Source organism: Festucalex cinctus, chromosome 12 (genome assembly GCF_051991245.1).
Source record: "Festucalex cinctus isolate MCC-2025b chromosome 12, RoL_Fcin_1.0, whole genome shotgun sequence".
Taxonomy (NCBI): domain Eukaryota; kingdom Metazoa; phylum Chordata; class Actinopteri; order Syngnathiformes; family Syngnathidae; genus Festucalex; species Festucalex cinctus.
In genome coordinates, this window is record NC_135422.1 from 29,016,900 (window position 1) to 29,035,141 (window position 18,242).

Consider the following 18,242-nt stretch of genomic DNA (forward strand, 5'->3'; position numbering starts at 1 on the left):
TCTTAGTTGGGTTTTGAAGTCTCCAGCCATCGCTGAGGCCAAAATCCTCCATATATTCATCTATTACTTTAGCGGATCGTAATCGCCTTGTATATATCATATTATTAGAACGATCTATTAACGGGTTTAAGACCGTGTTAAAATCACCTCCAATAATAATAGTAGAATTTGTTGCTAAATCGAGTAACCGAGAGAAAAATTCATGAAAAAAATCCGGGTCATCATTATTTGGGGCATATAAATTACCAATTGTATATACTTTATTAAATATAGTTACCTGGATAATAATATATCGGCCCTCTAAATCTGTTACTATATTATTTAGAGGAAAGAATAAATTCTTATGTATAAGTATAGAGACACCTCTTTGTCTACTATTATAGGAGGCAGAGTAAACTTGACTAAAATTTTTATCTATAAATAATTTTTCTTCTGATTTTTGTAAGTGGGTTTCTTGTAGGAGACAAATATCTGCCTTAAATTTTGAGAGATGGTCTAAAATTTTTATCTTTTTGCCTGGGAGCGAGCGCCACACACATTCCAGGAGACCAGAACTAATTTCTGCATACAAGCAATATAGACTCAGTCTTATGTATACATCTATATAAGCTGCTTATTAATATTAACATATTGTAGGATAGCAAAAGAGTAATTAGGCAATTTATATAATTTATATAAAGAGAGAGATAGCAAGTAGATAAGTATAATAGTGAAGAAACGAGGGGGGAAGTGAGTGTGAAGGAAATCTGTGGGGGATTCAACATAACAATACACCAGTAAATAGTGACCTAAGCGAGATTATTATTTTTATTATTATTATTATTTTTTTAAGAATATATTTTTAGATTATTATTATTATCATCATTATTATTATTATTATTATAGCCTATACATGATATAAATTCATATTCTCAGTTTCGTAACCCATTATCCATACATATACATACATATACATACACATATATATACATATACATATATATACATATATACACATATACATACACATACATATACATACGTCAAATAAACACACAATACTCGGCTCTACCAATTATCAGTTAGAACAGCCAAGGGGTCGAGGTTGGGTTTCGGAATAGCTGGCCGTCGATATATAATTTATCAACGACCATCTTAGTCCGTTTACCCTCCTGTCTATTTTGTTTCATTATAGGAAACAGTACTTTTCGCCGCTCGTTTATCTCTCTTGGGAATTGATCATTCATCCCGAAAGATGTCCCTTTGAGCTCCCGTCCTTTACTTTTTACCAATTCTTTATGTTTAAAATGTTCGAACTTAGCAATAATAGGACGGGGCTTATTGCCCTTACGAGCTCCGAGCCGGTGTACACGGTGAAAAGAGATATTATTTAGTTTAGTTTAGTTTATTCATTTTTTCCTTTCGGACACATTACAGTTTACATCAATCACATCACATCATTTGCAACATTGACATCCGAAAGAAGGGCTGACGGGTAGAAGCCGAAGCTTATTCGAGACCCGTCCCCATCGACCCATTACTATAACGCATCAATCATATACATTATTTAGAATAGTCATTAATTTTTATCGTTATCCATCCCATACTATCCCAGACACTGCTCGCTCAGTTCATCTTGAATGTCCGTGTGTAGATTGTGGCTAGTCCCAGTCATTTGGAACTGGTGAGTCGGTCCCCAGACGCCACCAGCAAGCCCACCATTTACCGTCTCCTGAGGGATCTTTAGCGATAATGTCATAAATTTTTTTATCTCGCCCTCGGATTATCTGGGGTATTTTCGGATATACCTGAAAATATTAGATTTTCCCGCATACTACGGGATTGAACATCTAAGACCGTTTCCTTTAGCATTTTATTTTCCTTTTTAATCGTCTCCAACTCGGCTGTGACAGCGACGAGAGAGGAGCGTAGCTCGGAATTATCTCGTTGGAGATCGCTTACCTGTTGGCTTGAATTCCAAACTTGCCTTTAATTCTTTGACGTCCTCGCGGATAAGAAAGAGGACGTCAAGTTTTTTATTTATGGAATCCAGCATACTCACCGATACGTCGGCGGTTACTAAATCGTCCGTGTCTGTTGACGAGTCATTTTTCCTTTTTTTCGAAGGATTATCACGACTAGCCGCCAGATCATCTATCGCGCAGCTATAAAAATAATCGTCAATAAAGCGTTCGAGGTCGTCCACACTGGATAATATTTCCGATCTTTCTTAGAAAAGAAAAAAATCGAATTTATCTAATCGTTAAATTCGGGTTTAATTAGAAATATAAAGCTAATTCTATTTTAGCAGCAGGACGCCGCCATGTTAGATTTTCCCAGTCTCGCTACCGGTCTCGCGATATTCACAGCATCTCGCGATAGCTCGTCGTTTTTTGTTTTTTTTTTGCTCTCTCATTTTCTAAAGAGTGGTCCATTTACCACCAATGAACCCTCACGTTACATATGTATGAGAGTGGGCGTGGAAAGTGGGACTTGGAAAAAATTCAGTCCCATTAAAAATGAATGGGGAAAAGTTGATCTTTAACATTAAATTATGCGAGTACTGTACGTAATATGGAGTCAGACGATATATATACCGCGAAAGGCGTGAATTTTCTCAGTAAGTTGAAATTTGAACGGTGTAAATCGGAAGTATTATGTGGGAGTAGTTTGACTGCAAAAAAGTGAGGAGAATTAAAATGCTATAATAACTAGTCTAAGCAATTTCTGGAGAAATTGCGTGGGAATTCTGAAAGCTGAATGCTAGGGAATGCTGAAAGCTGAATGCTAATAGCTGAATGCTAATGAAGGAACTAGAAGGATAAATTATGTGAAAATTACATAGTAATTAACTATTAATTACTAGTAATAGTAGTAGTAGTAGTGGTAGTAGTCATAGTAGAAACAGTAGTAGTATTACTAGTAATTATTAAGTAGTACTTAAATGACAAATACAAACCCATCCACCCATTCTCAGTTGGTAGTCAGCACTAGACACCTACCATAAATTACTAGGAGAGTAAATTTTTTTCGTTCATCTATTTATAAGCAATGCCTATACTCATCTTTCACATCTTTGGGTGCTGGTACTGAAAAAAAAAAAGGATTATCAGCAAACATCAGCGAAAATCAACACAAAAAGTGTGCCGTGTCAGTCTACTTGGCACAAAACACAACTCCTCGTCCAATCAGATGACACCTTAACACTTTGCCCGCCATAAAGTTCATATGACGTTTAGTATAAACCTAGGGTATGTCGCCAAAAACGTCATTTGACGTTAACTATGTTTTTTAATGGAAACGGGTGGAGGAAAGCCTTGGGCAGCTGTGCTCCAAGTATCAAGCTGATCGGGTTACTATAATGAGTATTCCTGGCCACTAGATGGCGTGATGAGTCTTTTGGACAAGATCGGGTAGGAGACAACAGTAGAAGAAGAGAGGCTGAGCTAGAGTGTTGAGAGGGAGAGAATGGAGAATGGAGAGGGAGTCAAAAAAGCTACAGATGGCGATCAGCTCACGCTTGATCTTTATTTTCAAAGCTCAAAAGCATCGACCAGTGATGACGAGGTTAAGTCATAGTTGAAGCGGTGACGCGGCCGTTTCGACCACGTCCTTAGGCCCCACCGGCTAGCGACGCTAACACCGGAGAAAAGTGGTGCACAACAGACCACGTATGCACAGATGACGTTTCATCGGACGATGACGACTACTATGGGTCCGATGCAAGACAGTCTTGGACAGTTTTTCGTCCTTCAAAGAACGTGAAGGTAAGTGCTAACATGCTAAGAGATTGCTAGTAAGATTACTTTCCTAACTTTTCGGGCGATCTGCTAGCAGCGTGTGTAAGTGCGCTGATATACACTAGAACATCTATTACCTATACAAACGTGAATGTATATTTTATAGATCGTGCTCACAGCAACGTCCGACCACTGGTTCTATGACAAAGAAAGGTAAAAAAAAAACAAAAAACGTTTTCAATACACTGCAACAATAAAAGAAAAGTCTTTTGATAGTATTGTAATTGTAGATGTTTCTTTCAGCTCCTACTCATAGGGCCCAAAGTGACCCTTCTCACAGTGAGCAGAACAAAGGTAAAAAGAAAAAGAAAAGATTCTCCACAGCACTAATAAAATATTTGATGGTAAACGTCTTCTATAATTTACAGAATGTGCGTCAACCAATACATCCAAGAAAAAAAGGTAAACATATGCACACACACACATTGCATCACACTGCTCTAAAATAATATATGATATTGAAATGTATATTTGCAGATCCCAAATATTCTGGCTGGCATGAAATTGATGAAGTTGGCTGGCAGCCAACCATCTTCCCCTTTGCTGCAAAACCAGGTCCAAGGGATGCTGCAGCAGAGCTGAATTCCCACCTGCCAGCTGACATCCTGGAGCTCTTCATCACGGATGAACTTCTCCAGCACATCGTTCATCATACCAACCTCTACGCAAATCAGTCCATGCAGAATCAGACCGACAAAAACTGTGGTGCAAATCCTGCTGCATCCCCCTTGCACGCAAGGGATTGCTCCACAATATACCACACAAAATAAAAAATTGTGTAGTTGAAACATCCACATAATTGTAAATAGTAACACGTACACACACCACACATGCTCAGTTGCGCACGTGTAAATAGTTTGCAAAGAGTTTGACAAGGCGGGGTCAAGTAGGACTCAGACGCAGGCGTAAGGTAGGCCACCAAGGCAGCAGGTTTATTTCCGGCCAACAGTGGTCTCCTCTCAAACTGAGAGGAGAACAGGGAGGGGAAAAAGTGGAGAACAAAAAGCGCTCCACTAGGGAGGAAAAAACAGGCAAAAGGTACTGGGGACAACAGAAAGCGCTCCGCTAGGGAGGAAAAAGGGCACAAGGCAAAAGGGGTAACTAAAGACGCTCCAAAAGGGAGGAAAAGGCACAAAAACAAGGCAACAACGCTAGGCAACATGAACGAGGACATAAGGACTGTGGACGCTTCCATGCACTGACGGTGACACTTCGGCACTGAGGGGAGAATGCAGCTGGCTTTTATTGTGTGGGTTGATTGGTGGCAGGTGGTGATAATCATGGGCGGGGACCGGTAATGAGTGAGCGGCAGGAAGGGCAAGTGACCTGGGGTGAGAGGAGAGTTAGGATTTCAAAGTAAAACGGGAAACATGGATAACAAAACAAAAGCATGGGCCGTCACGCCGGTGGCGGCGTGACAGTACCCCCCCCTCAACGGCCGGCTCTTGACGGCCCAGGAATATCAGGGTGATCTTCATAAAATTCTTCAATTAACGAGGGATCCACGATGAACCGGGAGGGGACCCATTGCCTTTCCTCCGGGCCGTATCCCTCCCAGTCCACCAGGTATTGTCTTCCGCGGCCCCGATTACGAACATCCAAAAGTTTTCTAACCTTGTAAACGGGGCCGCCTTCAATCATCTCCGGGGGGGGTGGGTCGGGTTCGGAGGGCACCAGTGTGCTTTCATGAACAGGCTTGACTTGGCTGACGTGGAATGTAGGATGAACTCTGAGGGATCGTGGCAGACGGAGTCGAACGGCGGCAGGTCCTATGGACTTGGTTACTGGAAAAGGCCCCACAAAGCGCGGGGCCAACTTTGGACATGGTACCTTGAGCCTGAGGTGTTTGGCTGATAGCCAAACTCGCTGGCCTGGGCGGTATTCTGGTGCCGGTCTCCTCTTCCGGTCGGCGGCCCTCTTCACCCGGTCTCCCTGGCGTTGAAGCGCCGTCCGGGCCGCCGACCAGACCTTGTGGCACCGACGGATCATGGCCTTGACCGAGGGGACCGTTGCCTCCTCTTCCAGTTCGGCGAAGAATGGCGGATCGTAGCCGTGGACGCATTTAAAAGGGGTGAGACCTGTGGCAGATGTGGGCAAAGAGTTGTGCGCGAGCTCGACCCATACTAGATACTTGCTCCAGGTTGTCGGGTTCTGGGAGACGAGGCATCGGAGACCGGTTTCGAGCTGCTGGTTCAGCCGTTCTGCCTGCCCATTGGCCTCAGGATGGTACCCAGAAGTCAGGTTGGCTTTGGCACCTAGGGCTTTACAAAATTGAGTCCAAAAACAGGAGACGAACTGTGGTCCACGGTCGGAAACGATGTGTAAGGGGAAACCATAAAACCAGAATATGTGGTGGATCATGATGTCGGCTGTGGTCTTGGCGGATGGGAGCTTGGTTAATGGGATGAAACGAACCATCTTAGAGAATCTGTCGACGACTGTGAGGATTGTGGTTTTACCATGGGATGGTGGTAGTCCGGTCACAAAATCCACTGAAATTTCCGCCCATGGTCTGGATGGAATTGGTAGTGGCTGGAGTAGACCCATCCGGGACTGGTTTGACGTCTTGTTGCGGGCACAGGTAGGACAAGCAGCTACGTAGTCCTTGATTGTGGTCTCCATTGCCGGCCACCAGAATCTCCGGGCGACAGCATACACGGTCCTGCGAACTCCAGGGTGGCAAAATAATCGTGAAGTATGGGCCCAGTGTATTACCTGGGCCCTCAGTTCCTCAGGCACAAAGAGTCGGCGTGGTGGGCATGACGTGGGGGGAGTGACGTTCCGTAGTGCCTCTTTGACGTCGTCCTCAATTTGCCACCTCATGGCCCCGACTATGCAGTCCCGGGGCAGAATGGTCTCAGGCTCGGCTTCCAGTGGTTCGGACTCGTGAATTCTTGATAAAGCGTCAGCCTTGATGTTCTTACTGCCGGGTCTGTAGGTCAGAGAGAAAACGAAGCGGTTAAAAAACAAAGACCATCTGGCCTGTCGAGGGTTGAGTCTTTTGGCCTGGCGTAAGTATTCCAGATTTCGGTGGTCGGTCCAAATCACGAAGGGGAGTTCGGCGCCTTCCAGCCAGTGTCTCCATTCTTCGAGAGCCACCTTCACAGCTAGGAGCTCCCGATCACCGACCGAGTAGTTGCGTTCCGCTTTTGATAATTTTCGTGAGAGGAAAGCGCAGGGATGTGTCTTGCCGTCCTCTTGACAACGCTGGGACAGGACTGCCCCAATACCAATACTCGAGGCGTCCACCTCCACCACGAACTGGCGCTTGGGGTCAGGGACTCTGAGGATAGGGGCATTAGTGAAGCGAGATTTTAAGTCCTTGAATGCCCCTTCAGCTTCCGTGTTCCACCTAAATCGAACTTGCGGGGAGGTCAAGGCGTGCAGGGGGGCAGCAATGGTGCTGAAGTTTCTGATAAATCGCCGGTAGAAGTTGGCGAATCCGAGGAATTGTTGTACCTTCTTTCGTGAGTCCGGCGTGGGCCAATCCCGCACGGCGCTGACCTTGTCCGCTTCCATCTCCACTTTTCCGGGTGACACGACGAATCCCAAGAAGGAGATGGAGTTGACGTGGAACAGGCTCTTTTCTGCCTTCACGTAAAGCTGGTGATCCAGCAGGCGTTGCAAGACTCGGTCCACGTGGCTTCGATGGCTTGCTTGGTCAGGAGAGTAGATTAGGATATCATCCAGGTAGACATACACAAAGTGGTCGATGAAATCTTTGAGTACTTCGTTAATCATGGCCTGGAAGACTGCGGGAGCGTTCGTGAGGCCGAAAGGCATGACCAGGTACTCGTAATGTCCCCGGGGAGTGTTAAAACCAGTCTTCCATTCATCTCCCTCGCGGATCCGGATGAGGTGATAGGCGTTGCGGAGATCGAGCTTCGTGAAGATTCTAGCTTGTTGCAGCTGGTCAAACACAGAGGACATCAATGGCAAGGGGTACCGGTTCTTAACAGTGATGTCATTCAGGGGACTGTAATCAATGCATGGGCGTAGGGATCCATCCTTTTTACTCACGAAGAAAAAACCTGCGCCTGCAGGTGAGGAAGACGGTCGGATGAGGCCGGCCTTCAAGGAGTCGTCAATATAATTGTTCATGGCTTGGCGTTCGGGTCCTGAGACCGAGTACAGTCTCCCCTTGGGGATGGTTGATCCGGGGATCAGGTCAATCGGGCAGTCATACGGTCGATGGGGAGGAAGAGTCATGGCCTTGGTTTTGCTGAAAACCTCCCGCAGGTGGTGGTAGCAGGAGGGAACGGTGTGCAGGTTCGGGTATTCCTCTTGAGCGGACGAGGCGAGGGACACCTGGTGAACCTGGGCTGTGGTGTTCCGGGGTGCGGGTTGTTCCAATCTGTGAGTCATGCAGTCCTTTCCCCACTCCAGAATGACTCCAGAGTTCCAGTCGATTCTGGGATTATGTAGACGCAGCCAAGGGTGACCCAGAACCAAAGTGGGGGAAGCAGAATGGAACACATGGAAGCGAAGGGTCTCGAGGTGCTGTCCGATGTGCACTTCCAGAGGTTCAGTGATGTGGGTGATTCTGAAAAGTTCCTTGCCGTTCAGCGCTCGAGCCTGGATGGTTGACAGAAGTGGCTCGGTGGAGACTCGTAGTTGCCTCACGAGCTCCCAGTCCATGAGGCTCTCGTCGGAACCGGAATCGATGAGGGCTGACAGATTTGTGGTGACATTGTGGTGGTCTATCTGCATTGGCGTAAGTCTGTGATTCTTGGCGGGTCGGGGTGACGGAGGACTCACCGGAGAGTGAGCCTTTGTGGTGCAGGATTCCACCAAGTGCCCAAGACCACCACAATAGTAGCAGCGGCCTTCTCGGCGTCGGCGCTGCCTCTCCTCCGGCGAAAGCCGAGCCCTTCCCAGTTGCATGGGTTCGTCGCTAGCGAGGTCCACCTCTCCTGGTTCCGGTCGGGAAGGAGCGATGAATCGCGGCCTTCTGGCCTCCGGTGTCCGCGTCCAGGGGATAGGTTCCTCCCTCCTTCGCGGTCCGCCGATCTTGGCCAGCTCCTGGCGACGATGATCGGTCCGGATGGCGAGGGAAATCAAGGCGTCCAAGTCCGCGGGGAGATCTACGGGAACCAGAAGCTCTTGAATGGCGGGTGAGAGTCCTTTCAGAAAATGGTCGTGAAGTGCGATGGCGTTCCAGCCACTGCTCGTTGCCAACGTTCGAAAGCGAACTGCATAGTCGCTGACAGATTCGTTGCCTTGCTGAAGTCGGCTCAGTGCTCGTGCCTTCTCTCGGTCATTGTTTTCTGGATCAAAGACTTGGCGCAAAGCGATTCGAAAGTCCTGTACGCTTTGGCAGACCGAGGAACCCCTGGCCCATTCCGCGGTCGCCCAGGTTTTGGCCCGTCCCGTCAGGTGAGACAACATGAAGGCCACTCGGGATCGGGCTGTGGGAAATGCCTGTGGTAACTGTTCAAAATGAATGTCACATTCTGTGAGGAAAGTCTGACAGCGTCCGGTTTCACCGGAGTATCGTTCTGGGGAGGCCAGTCTCAATCCTACCCCGGTGAATGGCGTGGTCGGTACCGAGAACTCAGGGTGAGGAATCTGTCCAGTGGGAGCTGGCGCTCGACGCCGTGAAAGGCCTACCAGCTCGTGGACCTGGCTGGTCAATTCCTCCATCCGGGACAGCATGGTCTGTTGGATCCGGTCCTGGTTGTTGAGCCGGGCCTCCTGGCTCTGCAGTGCGGCCTCGACCATGCCTGCTGGGTCCATGCTGGCCGAAGTGTACTGACAAGGCGGGGTCAAGTAGGACTCAGACGCAGGCGTAAGGTAGGCCACCAAGGCAGCAGGTTTATTTCCGGCCAACAGTGGTCTCCTCTCAAACTGAGAGGAGAACAGGGAGGGGAAAAAGTGGAGAACAAAAAGCGCTCCACTAGGGAGGAAAAAACAGGCAAAAGGTACTGGGGACAACAGAAAGCGCTCCGCTAGGGAGGAAAAAGGGCACAAGGCAAAAGGGGTAACTAAAGACGCTCCAAAAGGGAGGAAAAGGCACAAAAACAAGGCAACAACGCTAGGCAACATGAACGAGGACATAAGGACTGTGGACGCTTCCATGCACTGACGGTGACACTTCGGCACTGAGGGGAGAATGCAGCTGGCTTTTATTGTGTGGGTTGATTGGTGGCAGGTGGTGATAATCATGGGCGGGGACCGGTAATGAGTGAGCGGCAGGAAGGGCAAGTGACCTGGGGTGAGAGGAGAGTTAGGATTTCAAAGTAAAACGGGAAACATGGATAACAAAACAAAAGCATGGGCCGTCACGCCGGTGGCGGCGTGACAGAGTTTACCAAATTGTTTGTTCGGATTGCTACTGTTGAATGTAAATAAACTTATTTTGCAATCAAAAAACACTTTTTTATTGTTGGGGTAGTGTTTTATAGAAATTTAGGTGTTTGTAGAATCACTCATGCAAAAAAAAAAAAAAGTGCCAAATTCACTAGAGTGCATGAAATAACATCGTTTCACAAAAAGCTTGATTTCTCCGTATTTTGGAAGAAAACAAGAGGATTTGGGTGAAACGAATCTGTTTTCTATTGTTGATTACTGAAAATCTGAATAAGGTATAAACAAACTTTTTTTTTTAGATGAAAGATGAGACTTCAATCTTTCATTTGGTAGTATCCGCGTTTCCATAGTCCTAACACAACATTTTCTGTGGAGCTTGAAAGAACGGTAAAATTCTGTAAATCAGCTGGCACTATGGGGTTCCCTTTTCCGAAAATGGCTGGCAGTCAAAGAGATAAAGTCAGTGTTGCAAATTAAAAAAAAAAAAGTGATGAGTGATTGTGATACTTCTGCTGCGAGCGCACTACACTTTTCTTGAGCATCTGTGATGTAACATCACTACCATTTACTACAACAACAGGCCACGTTTTACAATTATGAGAGCAAAAGGCTGTTGTCAAGAGATTTTTGTTTTAACTTAAAACGTTGCATTTAAAAAAAATTAAAAAAGAGTGGTGCTGCCTAGTTCGAGTCCAGGCTCGGACCTTCCTGGGTGGAGTTTGCATGTTCTCCCCGTGCCCGCGTGGGTCTTCTCCGGGTACTCCGGTCTCCTCCCACATTCCAAAGACATGCATGGCAGGTTAATTGGGCGCTCCGAATTGTCCCTAGGTGTGCGTGTGAGTGTGGATGGTTGTTTGTCTCTGTGTGCCCTGCGATTGGCTGGCAACCAGTCCAGGGTGTCCCCTGCCTACTGCCCAGAGCCAGCTGAGATAGGCGCCAGCATCCCCCGCGACCCTTGTGAGGAATAAGCGGTCAAGAAAATGGATGGATGGATGGTGCTGCCTAGGATCGTACCATGACCTCATGTTTTATGCTTCAGCACCTGTATCCACTGGACCACAGAGGAAGTATGTAAAGAATTGCTCCAATGTTGTAGTAATCAGGTGATGGGACTTGCTATCCACATCTTTACAGAATTGATGGATACACTTGGGATTAGTATATGAATTTTATATGTAAAACAATTGAACGATGTGTCTGTCATAAAATGGTCAAAAAAAAAAAAAGTTGCTCCAGTATGGCTGTCTTGCAATGCATCTGACTTGAGCACTTAACCGAGTGAGCTAACCTGAAGGAATGAGCATCAGAGCGATTTGGCGTATTTGTAATTTAAAGTGTCATCTGATGCTGAAAGTTGTCAGTGCTGATTTGGGAGACGTGTTTAAATATGTGTTTTACAATTATGACAAGAGCAAATGGCTGTTGTCAAGAGATTTTAGTTTTAACTAAAAAAAAAAATGTACAGAGATGGGATTTGAACCTACAACCTCGTGATTACTGAGCAAAGAACTTAACCACTCGACCACCACAGCTGCAAGAAAAATCACTGACATTATTTTTTATTATTTGAAACTTTTTTCTTTTTTTTTTTTTTTTACATAATTTGCATAATTGATGGATGCACTGAGGTTTAGTACATTAATTGTTTTATTTACCAATACAATACAGTCACAACATAAGGCCACTGAAACAGGGGGGATTGTTACACTATGGCTCTTGATGACTAGATAGATGACTTGAGTTAGGCCGTTATGTCGCTGTTATTTGTCCTTGCTTGGCGCCCTGCTATGTGTCCTTGCTTGGCGCCTTTCTATCTGTCTGCATTCTGACATACGTATCCAGTAAAAACCAGTTAAGGCCATCAGGCCACACATTCTCACATGGGGAGGCTGAGCCGTTCGCCCATGTGGGCAGGCGGCCTAGACAGTATAAGTGGGGGACGATTCTGAATAGATCAGTTCCTCTTCCACATACTAATAGAAGAGGGCTCCGCAGCTGCGTACTCGATCTTTCTGGCATCCAGTAAACAGTTCAACTGAGAAAATGCAGCCGTCTGGTTATTACTGTTAGTATAATATCGTGAGCATTAAGATACAAGAACCAGTGGAAGTTCCCACCCAGAACTTTACAGTGTCCATTGTGAATGTGCACTTTGGTGTTGTTGTTGTTTTCCAACCAAACAATCTACAGATCGTGCGCAATCCGAACATCATGATGATCCGTTGCACCACTTATACATATTTAAAATAAATATAATTCAGTTGCTGAAAATTGTACAATAAAATTTAAGTCCACAAAAGTTGCATGCTAATATAAATGTCATTACAATCATTACACACAGTAGATTTAGATACAAGCAAGAAGTGAAGTCATTTTCTACCTTTGTTACGTCCATCTGATCCGACCAGTCAATATTAATGTTATCTAGGCAGTTGCTTGCTTTGTATCTGTTTACTGTGACCGACACATTGTAGTAGCAGTAAAACATGATGGACAGAGGGACAACAAAATTGACACCAATCACCGTCATAGTGTAAGAAATGAAGGATCTGTGAAAAAAACAAAAACACATTCTGTTACAATCTGCTTTTATTTTACTAAAGTAAATAGTTCCCAAGTGTAGCCTTATATAAAATCATCATGCAAGAATCAGTTTATCAGAAATCTGCAATTTCGGGATTGAATGACTACAGGCCTGTCAATCTGATATCAGGTCATTAAGTCCTTTGAATATTGAAATGGTACATGATAGGGACTACTTTGTCTCAATTGGTATTCATGAGTCTGAACAAACAAAGATAACATACGGGGTTCCACAAGGATCCATTCTTGGACCACTTCTACTTAATATCTAAATGATGCCCCTTGCTCAGATTATGGAGCACTACAACCGTGGTTCTCAGCCTTATTTCAATGATGTACCCCCAGTGAAATATTTTTTTCAGTCAAGCACCCAGCAGTGCAAAGCATTTTTGGATGGGCAATATATGTATTGATAATCTTATAATTACTATTTAATAATTACAAAAAAAAAACAACTGTCAGCACTGAAAATTGTGTTTTTGAACTGAACTGAGTGGTTTTGCATTTTGTGGGACACTTGGGCTTGTGCTTCTATGGGGATTTTTTTTTTTTTTGTGCACGGATGCTACATATTAAAAATATTTTAAAATCTCACGTACCCCCATTCGAGAACCCCTGCGAACATCTATTATTATACACAACAAATTCGGTAGAGTAAATTTGACTATTTAGAATAGGAGCAAGTAAGAGTAATATTTACACTTGGAAGTGAGTAAAATGAAGAATTAAAAAAAAAATAATAATAAAAGTCACTCAAGGGTTGAGGAACGAACTCATGACCTTAAGCTTGGGAGACAGCTGATATACTCCCTGAGCCACGCAGCTCATGCTGTGGATTAGTATATCGCTCGTGTCAGCTACAATCTTCCTAACTCCAAGACACCAAAAACATTGACTAAAAATTGTGTTTTTGCTCTCCTCTTGGAGATAAGCAAAAAGTAGGAGGGGCATAGCTCACTAGTGTGGAAGTCTTTCAAGCTGAAGGTCCTGAGTTCCTTCCTCAACCCAAACGTGTCTTTTTTTTTTCTTCAATTCTTTATTTTACTTTCTTCCAAGTGTAAATATTACCCTACTCTAAAACTCTGAGTTTATTTGTTCCCACTCGAAATAGAGTAAAATTTTCTCTTCAGAATTTTCTGTGTACTTGTGCAGATGACACACAACTTTACATTTCAGTGTCATCACGTGACTAGAAGTGAATTTTTCAAATGAATGATTAGATGGACCTTCCCACGGGCTCACCACCGGTGGGAGGGGCCAAAGGGGTCGGGTGCAGTGTAGGCTTGGTGGCAGCCAAGGGAGGAGACCTTGGCGGACCGACCCCCAGCTACAGAAGCTGGCTCTTGGGACATGGAATGTCACCTCTCTGGCAGGGAAGGAGCCCGAGCTGGTGTGCGAGGCCGAGAAGTTCCGACTGGACATAGTCGGACTCGCCTCCACACACAGCTTGGGCTCTGGTACCAGTCCTCTTGAGAGGGGTTTGACTCTCTTCCACTCTGGAGTTGCCCACGGTGTGAGGCGCAGAGCAGGTGTGGGCATACTTATTGCCCCCCGGCTCGGCGCCTGTACGTTGGGGTTTACCCCGGTGGACGAGAGGGTAGCCTCCGTCCGCCTTCGGGTGGGGGGACGGGTCCTGACTGTTGTTTGTGCATATGCACCAAACAGCAGCTCAGAGTACCCACCCTTTTTGGAGTCCTTGGAGGGTGTGCTGGAGAGCGCTCCTTCTGGGGACTCCCTCGTCCTGCTGGGGGACTTCAACGCTCATGTGGGGAATGACAGTGAGACCTGGAGGGGCGTGATTGGGAGGAACGGCCCCCCTGATCAGAACCCGAGCGGTGTTCTGTTATTGGACTTCTGTGCTCGTCACGGTTTGTCCATAACGAACACCATGTTCAAGCATAAGGGTGTCCATATGTGCACTTGGCACCAGGACACCCTAGGCCGCAGTTCGATGATCGACTTTGTAGTCGTGTCATCGGATTTGCGGCCGCATGTTTTGGACACTCGGGTGAAGAGAGGGGCGGAGCTGTTAACTGATCAATACCTGGTGGTGTGTTGGCTCCGATGGTGGGGGAAGATGCCGGTCCGACCTGGCAGACCCAAACGTATTGTGAGGGTTTGCTGGGAACGTCTGGCGGAATCCCCTGTCAGAAAGAGTTTCAATGCCCACCTCCGGCAGAGCTTCTCCCTTGTCTCGGGGGAGGCGGGGGACATTGAGTCCGAATGGGCCATGTTCCGCGCCTCCATTGTTGAGGCGGCCGATCGGAGCTGTGGCCGTAAGGTGGTCGGTGCCTGTCGCGGTGGCAATCTAAGGGATGCCGTCAAGCTGAAGAAGGAGTCCTATCGGGCCTTTTTGGCCTGTCGGACTCCGGAGGCAGCTGACAGGTACCGGATGGCCAAGCGGAACGCGGCTTCGGCGGTTGCTGAGGCAAAAACTCGGACATGGGAGGAGTTCGGTGAGGCCATGGAAAACGACTTCCGGACGGCTTCGAGGAAATTCTGGTCCACCATCCGGCGTCTCAGGAGAGGAAAGCAGTGCACCATTAACACTGTGTATAGTGGCGATGGGGTGCTGCTGACCTCGACTCGGGACGTCGTGAAGCGGTGGGGGGAATACTTCGAAGACCTCCTCAATTCCACCAACACGTCTCCTTTTGAGGAAGCAGAGTCTGGGGACTCTGGGGTGGGCTCTCCTATCTCTGGGGTCGAAGTCACTGAGGTGGTTGGAAAGCTCCTCGGTGGCAGGGCCCCGGGGGTGGATGAGATCCGCCCGGAGTTCCTAAAGACTCTGGATGTTGTGGGGCTGTCGTGGTTGACACGCCTCTACAACATCGCGTGGACATCGGGGACAGTGCCTCTGGATTGGCAGACCGGGGTGGTGGTCCCCCTTTTTAAGAAGGGGGACCGGAGGGTGTGTTCCAACTACAGAGGGATCACACTCCTCAGCCTCCCTGGTAAGGTCTATTCAGGGGTGCTGGAGAGGAGGGTCCGTCGGGAGGTCGAATCTCGGATTCAGGAGGAGCAGTGTGGTTTTCGTCCTGGCCGTGGAACAGTGGACCAGCTCTACACCCTCCGCAGGATCCTCGAGGGTGCGTGGGAGTTCGCTCAACCAGTCCACATGTGTTTTGTGGATTTGGAGAAGGCGTTCGACCGTGTCCCTCGGGGAGTTCTGTGGGGTGTGCTTCGGGAGTACGGGGTACCGGGCCCCTTGATACGGGCTGTTCGGTCCCTGTACGACCGTTGCCAGAGTTTGGTCCGCATTGCCGGCAGTAAGTCGGATTCGTTTCCGGTGAGGGTTGGACTCCGCCAAGGTTGCCCTTTGTCACCGATTCTGTTCATAACTTTTATGGACAGAATTTCTAGGCGCAGCCGAGGCGTGGAGGGGTTCCGGTTTGGTGGCCTCAGCATTGCATCTCTGCTCTTTGCAGATGATGTGGTGCTGTTGGCTTCATCAAGCCGGGGCCTTCAGCTCTCACTGGAGCGGTTCGCAGCCGAGTGTGAAGCGGCTGGGATGAGGATCAGCACCTCCAAATCCGAGACCATGGTCCTCAGTCGGAAAAGGGTGGAGTGTCGTCTTCAGGTCGGGGATGAGATCCTGCCCCAAGTGGAGGAGTTCAAGTATCTTGGGGTCTTGTTCACGAGTGAGGGTAGGATGGAGCGGGAGATCGACAGGCGGATCGGTGCAGCGTCTGTAGTGATGCAGACTCTGTATCGGTCCGTCGTGGTAAAGAAAGAGCTGAGCCAAAAGGCAACGCTCTCGATTTACCGGTCGATCTACGTTCCAAACCCTCACCTATGGTCACGAGCTGTGGGTCGTGACCGAAAGAACGAGATCCCGGATACAAGCGGCCGAAATGAGATTCCTCCGCAGGGTGTCCGGGCTCTCCCTTAGAGATAGGGTGAGAAGCTCGGTCATCCGGGAGGGACTCAGAGTCGAGCCGCTGCTCCTCCGCGTTGAGAGGAGCCAGCTGAGGTGGCTCGGGCATCTGGTTCGGATGCCTCCTGGACGCCTCCCTGGGGAGGTGTTCCGGGCATGTCCCACTGGCGGGAGGCCCCGGGGACAACCCAGGACACACTGGAGAGACTATGTCTCTCGGTTGGCCTGGGAACGCCTCGGGATCCCACCGGAGGAGCTGGTTGAAGTGGCTGGGGAGAGGGAAGTCTGGGTTTCCCTCCTGAAGCTGCTGCCCCCGCGACCCGACCCCGGATAAGCGGAAGAAGATGGATGGATGGATGGATGGATGGATTAGATGGACTTCAATATTCTACAGCAGTCAAGACAAGACAGAAAAATTCTTTTTAGCCCCAAAAAGGAAAGTTCCAAAATCAGCGCTCACCTTAACTCTATGTAATTAAAAGCTACAAATCAAGCCAGAAATGTTTATGTATTTATTGACTCAGAACTGAATTTTAACAACCCCTTAAAAATTATTACTTAATTTGACCATTGGCACCTGAAAAACATAGATCAAAATGAGGGTTTTCAGTCTCAACAAGACACGGAAAAACTAGTTTTTTTATTTTTATTTTAGTAGACTCGATCACTGTAATGGAATCTTTACAGTTCAAACAAAAAAACCAATCAGGCAGCTGCAGCTGATGCAAAATGTCATCACACTGTCATATCACTGCAAAGTCTTCCTGTGAGTCAAAGAATAGATTTTAAAATCTTGCTGCTGGTCAATAAAATCCCTAAAAGGACTTTGATCAAAATACATGCAAGGTGCATTAGTACTCTATGAAGCATCCAGACACCTCAGCTCATCTGGGATAGGCTGGTTTACCTGCTGCTTGAGTTGAAACACGTATGGCTGACGCAAAACTGTGGCAAGGTTTTTACTTTCTGGACCTGGATTTGAAACCTCTCCCTGCGCCTTGATCAAATCCACCAAAATCAGGTTACATCACCTGTGCCACTAGTTAGCCCTGGATTTACTGATACTGATACACTGGAACGCCCAGGGAGGTGTAGCATGTCTACCAAATTCACAAGACTAGACTTACTCCGGCAGGCTAGCAAAAAAATGAAGACCCTTCCTGTTACCAACTTCCAGATGTCCTGGGGGTAACAAGGTCTCAAACACGGTAGATTAGACTTACCCGGCACCAAAAGGAAGAAGCACCCGTTTTTACGTGTATGTCTCCAAGTAGAGCCCTTTGTGTATAGTTCACATTAACAGAGGCACCATTTCAATGTGTTAAACGCTCCAGATTTATCTACGTAGAACCAGAAGTATCCACGTAGAACCAGAGGTGGGTAGTAACGAGTTACATTTACTCCGTTACATGTACTTGAGTAACTTTAAAAGAAAAAATAAAATGTACTTCTAAGAGTAGTTTTACCACACACTTTTTACTTTTACTTGAGTAGATGTGTGAAGAAGGATCGCTACTATTGCTCCGCTATATTTGGCCACACTAAAATCGTTACTGTTTCTCCTTTTTTCATTATCTTTACCAGAGAGTCAATACCGGTTCTGCCACATGACTGCGTTTCACCAATCAGACATAGCAACAATAATCACATGACGACTCCTTCCCTTAACATTCTACCAATCAGACGTAACAATG

At 46.9% G+C, this 18,242-nt stretch overlaps 1 protein-coding gene across 1 annotated transcript in view; it reads right to left on the reverse strand.

The window, feature by feature from the left end:
• rrh (retinal pigment epithelium-derived rhodopsin homolog) overlaps positions 1-18,242 on the reverse strand; it is a 200,405-nt gene that overhangs the window by 65,673 nt on the left and 116,490 nt on the right. Inside the window, exon 6 of the mRNA XM_077538869.1 lies at positions 12,469-12,637. Coding sequence (XP_077394995.1) covers positions 12,469-12,637 — 169 coding nt within the window. The remainder of the gene's footprint in view (positions 1-12,468; positions 12,638-18,242) is intronic.